A 19,059-nucleotide genomic window follows, 5' to 3' on the forward strand; every position below is an offset into this window, starting at 1 on the left:
ATTCAAAATGCCTGAGGCTTTATTTTTTCTGCAAGATATTCAGATGCTTGCCTCATGGGTAGATTTTCCTCCCTATCCAAAGAAAGACTTTTTAAAAGCCTCTTCTCTAGCAAGAAGAGACATAAGCTGGCAGTCTTGTGGGGTATTGCTTTCTGAACATGTAAGCATAGTCCACAGTATTTTCAGCAATGCAGTTAATATTACTTTAGCCTAAAATTAAATCAATTGAAGAATCAGATTGGCCTAAGGGACAGGAGACTGCCATGCTACAAATACTTGTAAAATATATTAAGAAACCTGATCTTCATGATGAACTGTCAGTCTGTCTACTGTTAATTTTTTTTGTAAACCAGAAAAAAATTCTACTCGGTGCTTAGATCACAAACTTGAAACCACCTTAGCAAGACTTGACCTTTTTCAGCTGGCTTTGGCTTGAGGAAACTAACTTAACTAATGCCTCATGACCGCTGAAGGGCAGTGAGGGGAGAGATGAGACAAGGCAGTCATGAGCAAAAGCAGGAGGCAGAGCACAGCAGAGCCCCTTGGCGGCTGTCGCGTTGGGATCGCAGGGTCACTGAGGGGCTGTCCCCAGGGTTAAGGGTCTTTTGAGGGCCTCTGACCCCTGCTGGCGCAGGAAGATGCCCTAGGGGAGAAGAGGTGCTCTGTTAGCCACCCAGAATGTTTCTTTCAGTCAGTTGAATTCTCCAACGCCTGCACTTCATGCTTGGCGTTGCAGGCAGCCGTATGCCTGTCTGGGGGAAAGGGCCAAGCTAGTCTCTTCCTTTCCATTATTTCTGTTTATTTTTCAAAACCAGCTTGTTGACCTGCTTTTTAAAGGTGATGGTCTCCTCCCCTAAAAATTGCTGTCTATGATGGGACCTTCTAAGTAATGAAATGGATGCTCTTTACTGATGTTAACTAAATCTTGTGCTCTAATGAGAATGATTCTATATGTACACTTAACTGAATACAAGCAAACGCTCCTAGCAGCAGAGGGATTAAAAGCTGCTTCAAGGGAAGATAATTACTGGTATATCACAGTTCAATGTAATTATATAAGATGGTACAAACTACACTTGCTTTGTTTTACAGGTTTCTGCATGTTTGTTTTGAGTTTAGTGAAGAAACATTATCGTCTGCAGTTTTACATGGTGTGTATTACCCACTTTGCTGTGGTCACTCATGTTATGAATGTTGCTAGAAACAGTCATGTCCCTATGTTCATAAAATAGCTGGGAAGAGGGGTGTGGAAAATGTGCTTAAACCGACAGTAACATGAAATTGAGTGGCGTTGGGCTGTTCAGTATCTGTTCACCTTGCAGCTTATTATTCTTATATCACGAGATGTGGCCTTTCAGTCAATACAACTGTCATTGGTGAGGCCTTGTGCGTATACAACGTGATACGTTTCCCTTAGTGATAGGCTGATACGAAAGAGATTCCTGGAGAAAGGGGTGTGCGTCTCCCTCCCAGGTCTGAAGCCAAATAGTTCAGCATAGCATGGGAAGTGGTTCTTGTGACTCAAGTGTTACTTTGTAGAGGCCCCACTGAAGTACTATGAAGGGAACTTGATGTTAACCCCTATGTGCAAGATTTATTCTGTGACACTTCACAGCAGTTCTGGTCTTCTGCTCTGCTGTGCCTCAATAGATCATTAATCTGTTAAAACAAACCAATCTCTTGTATTTGTCCACCTAATGAACAGCATAGTAGCTAATCTAGAGCATGAACCTTTTTATTTTATGTATCTTATAGGTCGAAAACTAATTTTGTAACATCACAGGTAAAAAAAACCAAACCAAAACAAAAAACCACCCTGAACCAAACCCAAAAACCCCCACTGAACCCCCCCCACTTCTATATAGGAATGATTAGAAGCAACAGTAAACAATAATGCAGTACAGCTCCTATCTTTAAAGAACTTGAGCAGTCAGGGCATTGCACAACCTAAAAGATTTCCTAAAGCTCTGGGGATGCAGTTAACCCCTCTGTTTCTACAATGCTTTAGGTAGCACTTTACCATTGAGGTTCCCTAATTCTGGACTAGGACTTAGCTGAGCCCTGTATGAGCATGTAAAAAAATCTTTTACTCAAAAAAATTTACCCTGTTTGTGGGAGAACTTGCCTGACAGGGAGATGCAGCTTTTCTAGGAGACATAGTCTTTATCTTCTCATCTGCAAAAAAAGTCCTCATCTTCAGATTGGCACAAGGTAAATATATTAATTTTTCATTCTTTTTCCCCTTCTGGAAAGTAGGCAGAAAAAATGTGGTGTCAGTCATATGACTTGGTGCCTGCCCAGAAAATATTAAGGTGTGACTACCTAAGAATTGCAGTAAAACAGAGGGAAGCTGTGTATCCACTGTGTGGCAACACAGTGTTTGGACAGCCAAGGAGAGTAGCCATTTGGTTTTAGGTGGTGTTCCAATATCACTGCACAAATACTAAAAATTTTTCTGCAGAGATGCTTTAATTAACCAGGAGGTAATACTTTCAGAAACCTTTAGTCAGTTCTTGCACCCCTCCTTTCAGCCTTCTTGAGTTGTCTTAACTGGAGGTAGATGCTGGCTGCCATAGGAAAACACATGTGATAAGAGAATTAAAGAGGTAGGACATTCCAAGTGTTAAATTGCCCTTACATTTAGAGTGCTTAAATTTGGTGTTTCATGGAAAAACTACCGGTTCTTGATTTAAAAGTTTTTGGAAAATAAAATCTATTGTAGAATCTTTACTGGTAAACTGTTTGGAAACCACTTTAATCTACACTGGCACTACAGAATAAGCACCAAGTACGTACAGTAATACTGAGGAAAATGACAGTTTAAATGATCACGTGCATAAAAATTAACACTTTGTTTTCGCTAATCCTGAGAATTTTCACGTTTCGTAAGAGGACTGGTATTCTGTTATGAGGGATATCCACATCTGTGTAACATGACTCTTTCATGAGTAGTTCATTGCCATTTTATTGTTACAGTTCTAACATGTCTGTTATATGCATATACAGAATATCACATTGCTTACGTTTCTTTGCTGCTTTCATGCTGAAGGTGTATGTCTTATTAAATCGGATGTTAAGCTGCACATTAAAAAATTCTGGGAGGAGGTAAGTGATGGGGAAACCTGTTAAAGTTTCAGTACTTGCTTCAGAAAGCCAGCTAACTTGTGATATACTGTGTGCACACATCTCTTGCATTACCACTAGAACTGGTCTTTCCTGTGAGCTCCGAAGTAGCTCCTCTAGCTGACACGCCAGTATTTATCAAGGTGTACGGATCGGTGTTTTCACTAACTGTTGTGTTGTTGCATTGTTAACAGTTCGCATGGACTCATGTCACTTTGCTGATCACTGTAACTCAATCTCATCTTGTCATCCAAAATCTCTTTGAAGGCATGATCTGGTAAGGGGACAGTAATAAACTGATTTGTAACTCTATTGCATTGAAAGGTTGGTTCTTTTACATAGATCTGGTTAGGGAATAGTCGTGGGAAGAGTTAAAGCAGCACAAATTAAAGGAGCATTAATGTCTAGTTGGAAGGGGAGTCAGGAATTGGGAGCGATGAGGTAAAGGATACAGGAGAGGAGGCAGAAACCTCTTTAACTAGATTGGCGGCCACAAGGATGATAGTTTTGAACAACCACTTCATTTATTTGCAAGGAATAGGATTCCTTGCATGCTTGGTGAAATAGTTTCCATAGCATTTTACGGAATGGATGAATATCCAGCAATTCTTTTTCAATTACTTGGGAGCTTCAGGTTGCTCAGAGCTATTGAAGTTGGACCATTTAATTTGAAATCCCCAATCTGGCTGCCTTCCCTGCCACCTTCCCTGTTCAGATAAATTCAGATTACTTAAAATATTTTAAGAATTTACAGCTTGGATATTGTTGGGTCATCTTAATGCCTCATTTCCAGTGATATATTAAATTCTGATGATGCAGTTAAACGATTACTTAAAACCACTCCTCAAAAAGAGGGCGTGTTTTCCCATCCCCCATTTCTTTAGGGGCAGGGTAAATGACAAGTTGAGAAAGAAGGAAGAAGCACGTGGAAGATGATTTGTGTTCTTCCAAGGACATAATACTGCATGTTCTCCTTTTTCTCTTCCTGATACATGTACAACTGGGGAGATTATTGCAGAAGAGATGTGCTCATAGTTAGAAAGAAAACCCAAAGCCTTTCACAAAGTTTGTATAAGCAAATTCTTTTTATAGTGATCATGTACGTGTGCCAAAAACTGAACCTAGTTGCCTTGCTAGCCTACTATTTCTTATTTCCACTGGTGCTAGGCAATTTGGTAGATGGTCACAAAAGCTGACACCCCTGCTTTGAAATGGGAAAAAAAAGAGGTTAACAGGCTTGAGTAACAAATTCAGGTGCTGTCTGCATGCAAAGAACACTTAGAAAGTTAACACAGGCTGCTCCAAACTGACAAGATGAAAAAAAGGAAAACTTTTTTTTTTAATTTAGATATCATTAAACTTTACAAGGAATTTGCTTGCTTTGATGTTACCAATAACATTAACATGTTTATATCTGTTGATTTCTTCTTAACTGTGGTACCAGTCTTCAAACCTGACAGGAAAAATCCAGCCTGTTCATGCTTTAAGCTCATGCACTAAAATCATATTTTAACTTGAACTAACATGGATCTGTAATGGTCTTGATTGGCTGAAGACTAAAACCAGTGTAGCTAAATATGCTGCTCATGGGGGAACTAGGTGAACAAGTTATGAAACATAATTCCTTCTAAATACTATAGAAAAATTTCCCAAAAAGAAATGCTGCTGTTTCAATTTCTGTCCTGTGTTTAGGTTCAGACAGCTTTTCTTTTTCTCCATGAAACTTTTAGGTTTCTGGTTCCAATTTCAAGTGTTATCTGCAATGATATTACCGCTTACATTTTTGGATTCTTCTTTGGCAGAACTCCATTAATTAAGGTATGTACATAGGCACTTCCTCACTAACAAGCTTTTGCAATTTATAGTATTTTTGATAGTTGTTCAAAAACATGTTCATGGAAAAAATACTTTCCGCTGTACTGCATGATACACATCTTTGCTAAAAAAACAAATCAACTATCCTGTGTCTGAAGATTTGTAAGTGGAAACTGGGATTAATGTGAATGTAATACTGACATTACAGTATAATACAGTTCGAGTCTATTGCATCATTATTTATAATTGCTTCCTTTTTGGATTTCATATGCAGGTTTAACTGCATGCTTACTGTGCAGAAACTGTGATTTGAAATAAGCTGCTAGGTCATATATACCTGTTCCTCATTTGGTCTCGTTAACGTAGCGCTGAGAAGGGCTCAAGTAGTAATCTTGCTATTCTGGTAGAATATGCAGGACTCCACAGAAAGCCATGAACTACTATTTTCATGATGTTGCCATGTTAACTTTTGGGTATTTAGTTGGTTCTGCTAGTAAACTGCTCCTAAATTGAAAACATGATAGAATTTGATGAAGAAAATAGCTTGCTACACTGGTCTCTCTAGGCCTGCAGTTATTTGCTGTATTAGTTTGCCAGTCTATATGTAGGAAGCTAGTGTCTCCCGAGGAGCGTCCCCAGCAGTAGTTGTCTAACACCCAGGCTTCTGTCGCTATCTACATGCGTACTTGCTAGCAGAGGTCTCCAACAGAGCCATAGCGCACTCGTGCCGGTTTCCAAGTCTTCTGCTTGAAGGAGCTCAGCTGCTTATTCAGGGTCCGCTGTGGCCAGAGGCAGGCAGCAGCCGCCGGACGGCAGCAGCCTCCGGACAGCAGCAGCAGATGGGAAGGGAGCTCTCCATTCCCTCAAGCTGCCCAGTGGCACCAACCAAACTGTGGTGCTTTCCCTCCTTTTTCTGGGACAGGTCCTAGCCATACTCCTCTATTTATCATGTTCAGTGGCTGCAGCTGCTGACATTCAGTATTTCACACATACCTTTGAAAAACCAAGTAGAAGCTTAATTTTCACAAACAAGGTCCAGAAATAGAGTAAAAAAGGGTTCAGTGATGCAACTGATGAGACTAACGCTATCTCTTTTGTGCCTAGCTGTCTCCCAAGAAGACCTGGGAAGGGTTCATTGGAGGCTTCTTTTCCACAGTTGTATTTGGATTTATTGTAAGTAACCACAGGACTTTCCTTGTACAGGTTCAGTCTTCAAATTCCTGTTTTTACTTGAAGTAAAATTACTGACAAATTTGGTCATCTCAAACTGCTGAAAGCCTAAGAGTTAGGGGTTTTTTGGCTAGAGAATTCTGCCAATTCGTAACGAGCTGGAAAGGCTAGGCAAGCCTTGCACCTCTCCTGAATAGGTTATGTTGACCATTTTTGCCATTACTGTTACTATATCTGGAATTGTTTTATCTATTAGTTTGTCCTGGTTTCAGGTGGGATAGAGTTAATTTTCTTCCTAGTAGCTGGTATAATGTTGTGGTTTGGATTTAGTATGAGAATAATGTTGATAACATACTAATGTTTTCAGTTGTTGCTAAGTAGTGTTTATACTAAGTCAAGGATTTTTCAGCTTCTCATGCCCAGCCAGCAAGAAGGCTGGAGGGGCACAAGAAGCTGGGAGGGGACACAGCCAGGACAGCTGACCCAAATTGGCCAAAGAGCTATTCCATACCATATGATGTCATGTGCAGTATATAAACTGGGGGGAGTTGGCCGGGAGGGGCGGATTGCTGCTCACAGACTGGCTGAGCATCGGTCAGCAGGTGGTGAACAATTGCATTGTGCATCACTTGTCTTTCTTAGGTTATATTTAACTTTCTTTTTGTTATCTTTCTTTTCATTACAATTATAATAATAATAATTTTTTTTAAATTTCAATTATTAAACTGTTCTTATCTCAACCCACAACTTTTACTTGTTTTCGATTCTCCTCCCCATCCCACCGGGGGCAGGGGGAGGAGTGAGTGAGTGGCTGCGTGGTGCTTAGTTGCTGGCTGGGGTTAAACCACGACATAGTTGCATCCCTATTTTGAAACTGAAGTTTATTGATAACATTATTTATGCTTTGTAAAGTAGTTCTTTTGTATTACATACTTTCTAATGACATTTCTCCTGAGCAGTAGTTTACACTGACAATATGCATAGAAGATAATAACAGCATACAGTAACGGTTCTGATAAGTAATTTATCACCAAGGTCAGCAGAACTCGTAACTGCCAAACTTGGCAGAAGCAATAGTTCAAGTTTTAATGGAGAAGTGAACTGCAAGGAAATGATGAGTGGCTAATGTTTTGGGATTTTATAATGCAGAAACATCCAGTAGATATGAATCTGAGAGATATGAAAAGGAAAACAAGTTGGGAAATCATCACTAAGCACATTTGTCTGCTTTCTTGAGGCATTCTCCAACTTAAACAGGCCAATTTTACTCTGTTCTGGGTGTCTCTGTTATTAAAAAGGTTTTCATTATCCTCAGCTTGCGATGACAAAGCCATTCATTACAGTATGATTTTTGACTGTAACAACAAATGCCTATTTCAGGAGTCCTTGTTTTGCTTTTCAGTTTTCCTATTTTTTGGCTCAACATCAGTACTTTGTCTGCCCTGTGGAATATAACAGTGAAACCAACAGATTTGTGACAGAGTGTGAACCTTCAGAGCTCTTTCAGATGAAGAAGTACTCTGTGCCACCATTGCTTCAGGCTGTGTTGGGATGGGTAAGGAAAAAACCAAGGCTTTGGTTAAAATTGAAATTGTACTTCACAGCTTGAATGGTTTTCTAAACCTTTTTAGAAAGGTATATGAATGTTGGTAAGGCTTAAAGGGTAAGAACTGAATCAATACCATAAGCCTCTCCGTTGCTCGGATGGGGGAGGTGGTCACCTAAGCAGAATTGAAATGCATTGCTGGAGTCATCTGAGAAAACACACCTGTGTTCTTGTGGCCTGTATTCTCTTTGTGCTGGAAATGGATGTCACTTAAGCATTTTGCAAACGTATTTTTGAAGAGCAATCTTTAAATTTTTGTGGAAAGTGGACAAAGTTGTTACGGCCCAAATTAGGAGCAAGCTTAAGTAATCTTGTAGAACTTCATTCCATTTTCAGCTAGTAACTGCTGTTAGGATTGGACTTGTACTTTCTTCACTACATACCATCTTGTGCGTTAGTGCCATTACTTCTGTGCTGAGTGAAAGGAGTACCAGTAATAGTTCCATGTAATGTAGTTACCGACCATTTTCCTCGCACCCAGCCTGCAAATACTTTTAAGTGAGCTGTTGTATCTTTACCTGTCAGGAAATAGGTAGTCAATTATCCTACTATACAAAGCAGTGCTTCCGAAGTCACAGGCTCCAGAGGCACTCCAATAGGAAGAGAATACCAAATAGAAACAAAGCAGTCTGTCATTATCTTTCCTTTAAGGCAAAGAGGAGGTGACTGGGATAAACGCAGAACAAATGGGTTCTGCAGCGCTCCCCTCTCCTGTGCAGTGGCTCAGCACAGAGAGTGAGTGCACAGCACTAGGGAAGGTAGTGGGCTTTACCTGTGGTTACATGGGTGTAACACTGAAAGAGAAAAGTTGATGTGGTTACAAGAAGCACAAACTGGAAACTAGCAACCAAACATAAGACTAAAAGTAATTAATGGCTACAGTTGGTACTTAGAAAAGCAAGATTACATCTAGAAGGAGCTCAGATATTTTCATACCAAATGTATGTACTGTTGCTTCAGGGACTGTGGGGTTGATTGCAACTTTAATAAGGATTTTTCTGCACAAAAACATGATGTGGACTGAGCAGAGAGAAAACTTACTGTGTCCAGCTATATTCTGTATTTTGGTAAAGGGCAAGGAGATGGGAACACCCAGCTCTGTGCCAGTCTAATAGAGAGCTATCAGTTAACCCTAAAAAGAGAAGGTAGTTCCACGTGCACTTCTGGAGTACTTTTGCCAGGCTCTAACAAGCCTTTTGAGGAGAGAATTAGTTTTAGCACTCTTCATAGAAAGTCAAATTGAACCTACTTGTTTGGGCAACAGCCTATTTTTGGTTTTCCCTCTGTTACTCAATTTCTGGTGTTCTCTCTCAGAAATATGACCAGATGTTATGTTTGGAAGACATTTTGTTTGGTGTCAAAAGATGTCGAGCTTTGTGTTCTCCCAACAAAACTGACCTAATAATTCCAACTCATAAACTTTTCTGTTTGACCAACTGAATAGTTTAGCCTAAAAGAAAGGTGTCTTAAGATAATTGCACAAAGTAGTCAAGAAGTTAATTGGTGTTGGCCAGCTGTGATGCAAATCATAAACACAAGGTACAGGAGTTTTCAGCTACAGATGGTGTTTATCAAGACTTGCCAGGTGAGGTGTGCTCTGCTCTCAGCGATGAGGCCAGCATAGCATTCCCTCAAAGACTGGAGCTTGTACCATTGACTTGAAAGTGCTCAAAGCTAAGTTACAAAAAAAAAACCCCAAACTCAAACTCCAAAACCCCCAAAACCAGAAAACCCAAACAAACAAAAGAACCCCAATCAAAAAACCCAACAAACCCAATACACCCCAGCCAACCAAAAAACCCTCTTTTTTCTAATCTGTGTCAGGAAGGAAAATAGGTACCTGTTGCCAGTGAAGTCTCTCTTATCTGTAAGAACTTGAATGAATCAAAACAAATTTCAAGTCTGTGAACAGGCTGAGGGGAACAATATCTGTTTAAATGCAAACCAAAAAGTATTAATGGGGGTAAACCTTCTATCTCCTCTTATTGCTGTATGTACACAAAGGTGACAGTATGGCGGACTAGTGCAAAATTCCTATCTGTCTTGTGAGAGCACTTGAAAGAAGTGACAATGAATTGCGTGAAGGTGACAAGTTTGTGGAGAGCATTGGACCACTTACTAGAGCAATACTAGGAATTTGTGGAAAGCTCCTTTATTTACAGGAAGTGGAGCTGGAAAAGCAGAGCCAGGAAAGACTAAAGAGTCCCATCGTACGTTATGGAATTAGTAGTTATATTCCTTATGATCAACTAAAGGATTGGATGAAAACCACACCATTTGTTAAAGTTAACTGCTCTAGCAATCCCAAATACTTCATCCTGTTCACATGACCAGACTTTTCAGCAGCTTTCTACAGTGTGTGTACTTTTTCTTTCTTTACAGTATTGCTTTGTGTCAGGAAAACTGGAGCTTTGTTGAAATCTGTTCTGTAACAGCGCCATTTTAAAATATTTGAGCTTAAAATGCCTACAATCAAACATATTGAAATACAGTGCTAATTATTTTTCTTGTAGGAAACGGTGAATATGTACCCATTTCAGATGCACAGCATTGCACTGTCAACATTTGCCTCATTAATTGGGCCATTTGGAGGATTCTTCGCTAGTGGATTTAAAAGAGCTTTCAAAATCAAGGTGTGTAATGACTCCTGTAAACCAGTTTCATTTTGATTTTCTCTTTGAATTAGATAAATTGGTGGATTGGGTTTGTTTGTTTTTTAATCGTTCATTGGAGTACCTAGTGTTTCTACTAAGGTGCAATGATGTTTGAGCTGTTTTTTAGCATCAGCAGCAGTACTTAGTTTTATCAGATATATGTATGTGTTGTTCTTAAAACTTTGCGTAATCAACATGTGACTTTCGTGTTGGAAATCTAAGAATAATTTGGTTTCATATTTTGGTTTATAATTACTCTTCCAAGTCATGTTGCAGAAGTGGTTTAGACAAGCAAGATGTGAGATATTATACTTGACATGAAAGGCAATCTGTAGATGCCTAAGAAGCACCAACAGTGGTTTACCCTTCAGATTGTGGCTGGCTGTGTTTTACCGATAGTATTTGTGTCGTACACAGATGCTGACGTGTCAGGTTCACCAAAGCATAAGATGTTTGGCTGCCTTTGCCAATACAGTGCCGCCTTGTAACAAGAGCGTGTATTGGCAAATGATGTGACGTGCTAACCTCTGTTTATTGCAAGGTGTGCGCTGTTGCTTGTGGCAGTGTTGTCCCTGGCTGGTATTAAGTGGCAGCAGGAGTATGGGAAGAGGGCAGCCCCAAATTTTCTCCCGACCTTCTCTATGCCTTGGTAGGACTGCTGTAATTCTTATCCTGTTGCTTGTTGTTCTTGTTGTTGTTCCCTATGTCCACCAGTTTTGGCATGTGCTTTGCACAGAAGCATATAAACCTCTCTGTGCTGAACTCCCATACATGTGCTTGTACTTACCCCTCTTTCTTATGCCGGTCCGAGCAGCTTGTCCGGCACTTTGCTAGCTACAGCCTTGTGCACTGTCGTACCTGTATGTCCAGGTACCAAAAGGCTGTTTGTGTGAAGAAGGGCCTTTGGGGGAAAAAAATGCTGCTGAAAAGCAGCACTTATTCTTAAAGTAGAACATTAAAAAGTAGATTTTTTTTTTAATACTTCTGGGCCCCAAGTTGGTGACCAAAGGACTGTCGGGAAGACAGGGATATTGTGGAATTGTCACTGAAGGCAGCACGTAGGTTAGGTTAGACACTCCACGGCTGCCCAGCGCTGGAGGACTGGAGTGGCACTGGCACGGGACTGGTTTAACTTGCTGGCAGTCACGCCACATGACTAAGGTCAGGGTTTTCACCCAGCGAGTACACAAGTGAGTGTGGATGACAAAAAGGATATATGAGGGTAGTTTGACTGATAAAGCTGTTCTACAGACAAGATTGGGTAATATAAAGGTAGTGTATCAAGCTTTGTTTGCATCAGAATTATTTTTTTTTGAGTAGTGATAATTTTTTCACTACAGGGTTTTTTGATTCTGTTAAATATATTTATATTGTATGCACACATTATGGTTTTTAACTATGGTTACCAAGAACCCAGTGAAAAAAACAGCAGCTGAATGGGCAGTATGACTTGCAAAGCCAGTGTTAGACAGTAGAAAGAGTCCTCAGGTTACTGCTTCTTTTGTAACAAATATATATGCCCTGGTAACAAGTTCTTCAGCAGCAGCTACCAGTAGAGGATAAAGCAATAAAAGTATTAAAGAGGAGAATTAGATACTGCAGAGGCAAGAAATGACAGCCATTAGCTTAAGAGGCTTGCTACAAAATGAAGTATGTATAGGCACGCAAGTGTACTCAATACTGGCAAACCTGCACCTGACCTACCGCTGTCCTCTTGTGTGATACTGTGGACAAGTTGCTTCATCTCTTCTTTTTCTTCTCACCCCTTGACTCACCTTTGCAGTTAAAAACTCCTTTAGCAAAGGAAGCTCTTGCACTTTTGGCTCAGTGCAGTGAAACCGTAGCTTAATTGCAGCCTTAATGTGCTGCTGTCAAGTGATACGTCGTAGTGTGCTTCATCGGAATCACTGACCATGATTTTTCTTTTTTCCCCCCTCCCTGTCCTTCACACCCAAAAGGATTTTGCAGACACAATCCCTGGGCATGGTGGGATAATGGATCGCTTTGATTGTCAGTACTTGATGGCTACTTTTGTTCATGTCTACATCACCAGTTTCATAAGGTATGGGCTTTTTACAGTATTAACTACTTAAGCTTGCATAGGAGCTGTACCATAGTTACTTCATACGAGTTATGTTCCGCACTGTTAGCATAGCGGAGATTGCAGGTTTCTAAATCTGATTTATGCAATGATTTCAAATACCGAACTAGCAAGAAAACATATGTCACTGCCTAGGATTTTTGTCAGGTTCAAGCTGTGCTGTAATGTTTCTGTGACTGCTGTTAAAGGTAACCTCTGTACCCTAAATACCAGAAAGTTTTATGTAGCAGCCTCTTAGAAGTTTTACTAGAATTTACTGATTACAGGGAGGTATGAGGATGGGGTTTTGGGCAGGAGGCTTGCTGTAGCATCTGCTTTCCCTGTGTGGTTCCTGAAGAGCCTGTAGGTTGCGAGACTGCAGTTCTTCCTGTAAGTTTCAGTATTTCTCAGTCGCTTGGCTTGGGATTTTCTGTTTAAGATGAAGACACTATGGTTAAAGAGAGGAGACAACTTCTTAAAAATACTGCTCATCTTCCCTGAACCACACCAGCTTTCAAGAAGAAATCATGGGAATGACAATTCTCTTACAGTCATTTTAGTTCCTGGGGCGGGGGGATCAAGGAGCTGTCGGTGTCCAAACTGGTACATGCCCTTAGTTTTGTAAATGCATATGGCTAAATAATTATTAGATACCTAATCAGCAACAGATTCTTTGCCTTGTATTCGGTCCATCTTAGAAGCAGACTGTAAATAAGTGACTAGCTAGAAATGTTATTTAGAAAAGCTTGGTTTAATTTGCGGCTTTCTTTACCGACTTGGACAACTTTCCGTTTAGTTCAGTAGTACACAGCTTATCTGGCAACAGATACTAAACTAAAAAAGATCTGTTGATGAAAAATTTTGATTACAGTGATTAAGGATGAATCAGTGAATCTTATTTGTCATAAGCCTTCTTAATATCCCCATTTGACAGAAAGTACAAGAAATGCTTTTTAGTTTCTGTTCAGATTGAGCTAAGGATTATGCTTTGCCAGTAATGCTCGCCCATGCATCCTGAGGAGATAGACTGGGAGAAATCCACAGCTTGGTGTTCCCAAAAAAGGGAAGGCATTGTTTGTGCAGCAAGAGGAAAATGGAAAACTGCTGAAAAGTTTCTTTAGAGCTGCTGCTCACAAAAAAAATTTTCTTTTTTCATTGACAGGGGTCCAAATCCCAGCAAATTACTGAAGCAGCTATTAATACTTCAACCTGAGCAACAGCTAAGCGTGTATAAAACCCTGAAATCTCACCTTGTCGAAAAAGGGATCCTGCAGCCATCTCTGAGAGGGTAGTTTGTCAAAACAGAGGACTAGAAGATAGCTCCATTTACAAGAAGCCCGTGGAAAAACATTGCAAATGTGCACATAGATAATAGCTAAAAGAAGAGTAGTTTGTGGCCTGGAAGAGGTGAATGTTTCCTGAAATGAATGTGAATGCTATGACTTCCTATTAGGACACAGAAGATCTCTTACTCCTAAAATAATTAAAATGCTTGCAAGGTAACAGTACACGTGCTGTATATTTTAGTTCCTGAAGCAGACGGCAGCAGACTTCCTCCAGCACCCAGCCTGACAGGCTTTGTATTTAAAAAAACAAAAAAATAAAATTCACCGTTAGCTTTTAATGAGTTATTTAATATTGTATATCTTAGCAATACTTTTTTGGTCTCCAGTGGTTACTGAAGCATAAACAGATGAGGCAGGTGGTCACTTTTATGTAGCCCAGTGCTGAAGTTACAATTGGCCAGAAAATACTTGTTAGCCCAGTCAAAGAGGTACTTGCAGCCTGCTGTATCAGACTACCTGTATTTACTAAGTCGCTATGAAGGTTAAACTTAGCTCTGTTTTTAATTAAGTAGCTTTCTTATGAAACTATTTCATGCTTTCAAGAGAAAAGTACTTTTACTGAAGTATAGCTGGGCTGTTTGGGCTGTGGAGCTGCTATTTTTTTGATTGATGTTACAGATTATAAACAAGTGTCTACATCCAAGAGTAGAGATTACCTGAGAAAATTGGATTCTCCAACCCAGTAAACAGATTGGGGAGAATCTGGAGTTTAAGCTCTTGGTTTCCACGGCCTGGTCAGTGTCTGAAGACAGTAATTCAAGCCTTATTCCTTGTGCCTCTTAACTACCATGCAGAATTTGGGGGTATTTCCTTCTTTTGAAAAGCACTTTGAGTTCCCAAGTAAAAAGTGAAGTTTAAGTGCTGTTTTATTAACGTGTTACTCAGTGAAGGTAGAAACTTTTATCTCATGAATGCGCTCAGTGCAAGACAGGATGCATGGTTCTTCTGCTGTGTGTTGTTATAGATTAAGAAGATCCTCAAGCAAGCTTGGGTAACCACATAGGTGTTTGAATGGAGAATTTTTATAGAAAGCAGCTATTCTGTAGACTTAGTGGGGCATATGAGGAAGGCTGATGCTCTGTAATTCTCAATCCTAGCAGTTTTCTAACTTTTTTCATCATGTGACATGTCTTGATGCAAATAAAAATATAAACTTTTTTTGAAATGACAAAAATGACTCCTGTACAGACAGAAAGCACAAATGCCGGTTTTGTTTTGGTATACTGTAACTTGATAAAATTTAATTTTTCCAACTAATTGTAAATACGTTTCTCCTGCGGTGAACATACCGATGCCACATATATGTGTGTGTGTATATATAAAATATTAAAAGGTGTATGTATGTATATATTTAAAGGTGAAAATTTTAAATGGTTGGTGCTACTTGAGGATAAAACCATGGAGAAAATCACTAGGGTGGCTGATAAGCTGTAAAATTCAGACTGCTTTTTGTTGAACACCATGCAGCTGAGACCACCGTGCACTCTGTTTTGCACTTAGGCCATGGTAGCGTATGTACAGCTTGTGTATGGAAAAGCACCCCTGTACATGGCTATGAAACGAAATCCAGGTCTAAAGCAATTCCTGTTGATGTCAGGTATTTGACAGAATTAAATTGTGTCTGACCTGGAGACTGCAGTACTCTATTGAAGGAACACTCCAAGAGGTGAAAAATGTCGCCAGCTGCTTGTCCATCAGTGGCCATGCGACTTGGCTTATTAATTGGAGGGGACTGAATTTCAGCCCTTCCACCAGAAGGGCAGCATAGGCGGAGGTTAAAAGGTAGCACAGCCAGGGAGTGGGATAGGTGGAAAGGTGCTTTAAAAAGAAGGGAAGGGAAAATGAGAGGGTGACCAAAGTAGCATACCTGGAAAATTTACTTTTAGATGAGGCTTTGGTTATGTACGGGACTTTGGTAGATGCTTATGAAAAAACACAGCCATACTGGAGCAGGTATATCTTTATCCTGGGTGTTTAAAAAAAAAATAAATCAAAAATTTAAAAATTATACATAAAATATATATATAGAAAAGTAACTGTTACTTTGGAAACTTGAACTTTTTTGTGTAATTTTATAGCATGTATAATACGGAAGTTACAATATATTTTAGCATTTAATACAACAGAGCATCTGAAATTAATTGCTATCTATTTGCACAATAGAAAGTTCAACACTGCGATTCTGCTGTTCAATGTTAAAATGAAGAAGGGATCACTTGTGAACTCACTCATCAGTTTTCTGGATAGAGTAATAGCTTCCTGCTGGCTTAGGCTTGGTGTAAATAAAGCTCAGCAGGACCTGTGACTGTGAAGTGACAACTACGCTTGCCTACTCTGAAGTGCATTTACCCGACTTGTTACTTCTGTTAGTTCAAGCATTGCAACATCATCAACAGGAAAGTTTAACTTTTTACACCAGTGATTCTTTTCACTTGCACTTTTGTTCCAAGTAGCTATAATTACTTGTTGAGCAAAAAAAATGTATATTATGTAAATATTGTAAATGGTATGAGCATATAATGTCTGTTTTAGTTTGACTGTTTCAATCTTTCATTGAAGCAGGCATTGTAAAAAAAAAAAAAAAAAAAATAAAACTGGGACAGAAATCCTCCTGTCTTTTATTTCCTATAGCATGCACAATGGGTGGAGATTTCTTAACAAGAATATATATTCCTTTATATTATTCGTTAAAGTTGTGTTCTTAATAGCAAAGCCTGCTATTCGTTTCCTACCTCTTGCCCCTCAAGACTTCAGGCCATCCTTGACTGTTGCTGCAAGCAACTTGTACGATGTGCCTCATCTCCAAAGACATGCAAACTTGCCACCTTTTCCAAAAGGTGCTCACTTCAACATCGTGTGCTTTTCCCCCCAAGTGGATGGTGCACAGTGTGCAATGCAGCGTGGCTACTGCAGTTACCTGGAGCTGACAGAATGGAAAAGCGACGCTTTCATTGCCTGCTGCAATTACTTCCCTCCGTGTAGGAAATACTGCTGCCTGCGGCCTCTACAGCACGCCAGTGAGAGGCTGGAAGAGGCTGCCACAGGCGTCAAGGCCTGATCCTGGCTCTCCTGGTTCTCCCCGTGGTTCGCAACCAGTAAGAGAGGTCACTCACTTGGGCTAGACCGAACAACCGAAGTGCTGCAGTGAGCGCGGCACTTGCTCAACGGGCGAGCTCCATTCGTAGGGGCACTTCCTGGGACGGCCAGGCGGGACTTCCTCTGGCGTCCGGGCCCTGGCTGTGTCACAAGGATGGCAGTGCTGCTCCCGGCCGCCACTGGTCCCTCTTGCTTCCACTCCAGGTATCTGCAAAGAAATGGCAGAGAGAGGAGGGTGTGGCAACGCCAAGACTAAAGCTCCTGCTCAGGGAGGACTCAGTGACTCCTCTTCCCACCCTGCCACATTTTGTCTCTGGAAACACTAGTAACCTTTCAGTTTTCTTGGTGTCACAGGTTGTGAAATTTTCTTGCTTTGGAACCCCACTTCCTGTTCGTTATTCCTGGCGCTGCCGGCACAGGCCTGTCAGTATTCACTGTGCGTGGGGATGATGGGGCGGCAGCTGCCAGCTGCCTCTCCCCTGCTTTCCTGTTCCTTCCCTTTTAAGTCTTGGATCTGGGCCCTTCACCTCCTGCAGCCTCAAACAAGCCAGGTAACAAACGCACCTCATTTCTAAATTACAGAGAAGACTGTAACATCTGTTAAACACTCACCATCAGCAAATCATGTCTGCGCTGCGCGCCTCCTCGGACTTTAGAAAACTACTGGACAAGCACAGAGGGAGCTTTCCCATGGTCTGCATCCCCTTCCTGATGCTCTCCTGAGGAAAGGCAGCGGCAAGCTAGTGGTGAGTTTTCCCCTGCTAGACAGATAATGTTTTGGACTGTTATTTGCACAGAAACAGGAAATTTTTACCTTCACCAGACAAAACCCTTTCAAGGCATGCTCGCTGAGGCGGGTGGAAGGAGCTGCTTTCAGGGATAGTAGCATAGCATGTTTGGCCTGACAGCCAAAGTAATCCTTGTTTGTGCAGTTGCAGCAGAGGGAATTAGTGACTTTTTTTTTTATGTTGACTTCAGTTGTCCTACATAACATTTAAGCCAGACTGCCAAGTCCCTTTGTCCAGCTTGTAGTAGAACCTGCACATAGCTAAGGTATAATTGCTCTTTCTCTTGCAAATAGTTTCTCAATTATAAAATGGATAGTCAGTTCCATGGTTTAGCAATTTCAAATTGCATAAACTTAGACGTAAGTCCTGTATCTGACAGGATTCCAGAAAGAGGCAGTAATGTAAGTGTCACCCATAAACATAGAATCACAGAATCATAGAACTATAGAATCATAGAATCATTTAGGTTGGAAAAGAACCTTGAGATCAAGTCCAGCTGTTAACTTAACACTGCCAAGTCCACCATTAATGTACCACTGAATACTACAGTGATTTGTTCATTGCATATATATTGCACCCTGACTTCCCAATACTGATGCTTGTTCTGCGATTTACAGGGACACGTTTTGATCTCTAAAAGAACAGGTGAGAAAGACTGGTATTATTAGGATTTCATTAGCACAGACGTATCCTTTGCAAGTGAGTATGAAAAAGCAACATATTCTCATAGGGAAGTCAAGTTATAAAGCTTCAGCCCCATTTAATTGCCACCAGTTCACTTGCACTTGCCTAAGTCGAGGTGCAATAGCAGCAGTTTGCTTCCTCAAGCAGTTGCTGCTCCCGTGCAAAGCGATCAGGCTAGCTGCCCCCAGCTCAGCAGGGACTCAAGTTTTGAGCTAATCCGACGTGCAGCTTTCAGAGCAAGAGGATAGCTTTTTACTTCTGCTGTTAGGACCCTGCTCTTTGATCACAGGAAATTAAATACTTGTGCTATCTGGCAGGAATCGTGCACACCTCTAAAGAAAACATAGCGAGAGCTCTAATTGCCCAATAGTGGCTTATATTAACTACCTAACTGTGGCTAATCATTGGGGTTTGTATGTACTTGAAGGGTGTGTGCAGCTCTGTGTACTTTGACCTTGTTTCTGAGGTGACAAACTGTCATACCCGCCAAATGTAGGCTATCCTGAGACAGTGAGAAGCAAGCTCTGCCAGACTCCGTGCTGTGCCATGTCCAGCTGCACCAAAACAAGTTTCTGACTTCAAATTCAGATGGAACCTCTGTAAAACTACAGGCCAGGTCCTTTCTTCTTGTAGCAACTAAGATGCAGGCAAACCTCTGGACAGTTGACTCATACTTGTTTTGAAGAAGAAAATCAAT

General features: G+C 40.7%; 1 protein-coding gene across 1 annotated transcript in view; it reads left to right on the top strand.

Annotated features, from left to right (window-relative positions):
• Positions 1-15,499, top strand: part of CDS1 (CDP-diacylglycerol synthase 1) — a 37,096-nt gene extending 21,597 nt beyond the window's left edge. Inside the window, exons 6-13 of the mRNA XM_050895794.1 lie at positions 1,093-1,151; positions 3,318-3,400; positions 4,854-4,941; positions 6,043-6,111; positions 7,511-7,663; positions 10,228-10,347; positions 12,327-12,430; positions 13,611-15,499. Coding sequence (XP_050751751.1) covers positions 1,093-1,151; positions 3,318-3,400; positions 4,854-4,941; positions 6,043-6,111; positions 7,511-7,663; positions 10,228-10,347; positions 12,327-12,430; positions 13,611-13,740 — 806 coding nt within the window. The 3' untranslated portion in view covers positions 13,741-15,499. The remainder of the gene's footprint in view (positions 1-1,092; positions 1,152-3,317; positions 3,401-4,853; positions 4,942-6,042; positions 6,112-7,510; positions 7,664-10,227; positions 10,348-12,326; positions 12,431-13,610) is intronic.
• Positions 15,500-19,059: the final 3,560 nt, after the last annotated feature.

This window comes from Gymnogyps californianus, chromosome 4 (assembly GCF_018139145.2).
Source record: "Gymnogyps californianus isolate 813 chromosome 4, ASM1813914v2, whole genome shotgun sequence".
NCBI classification, from domain to species: Eukaryota; Metazoa; Chordata; class Aves; order Accipitriformes; family Cathartidae; genus Gymnogyps; species Gymnogyps californianus.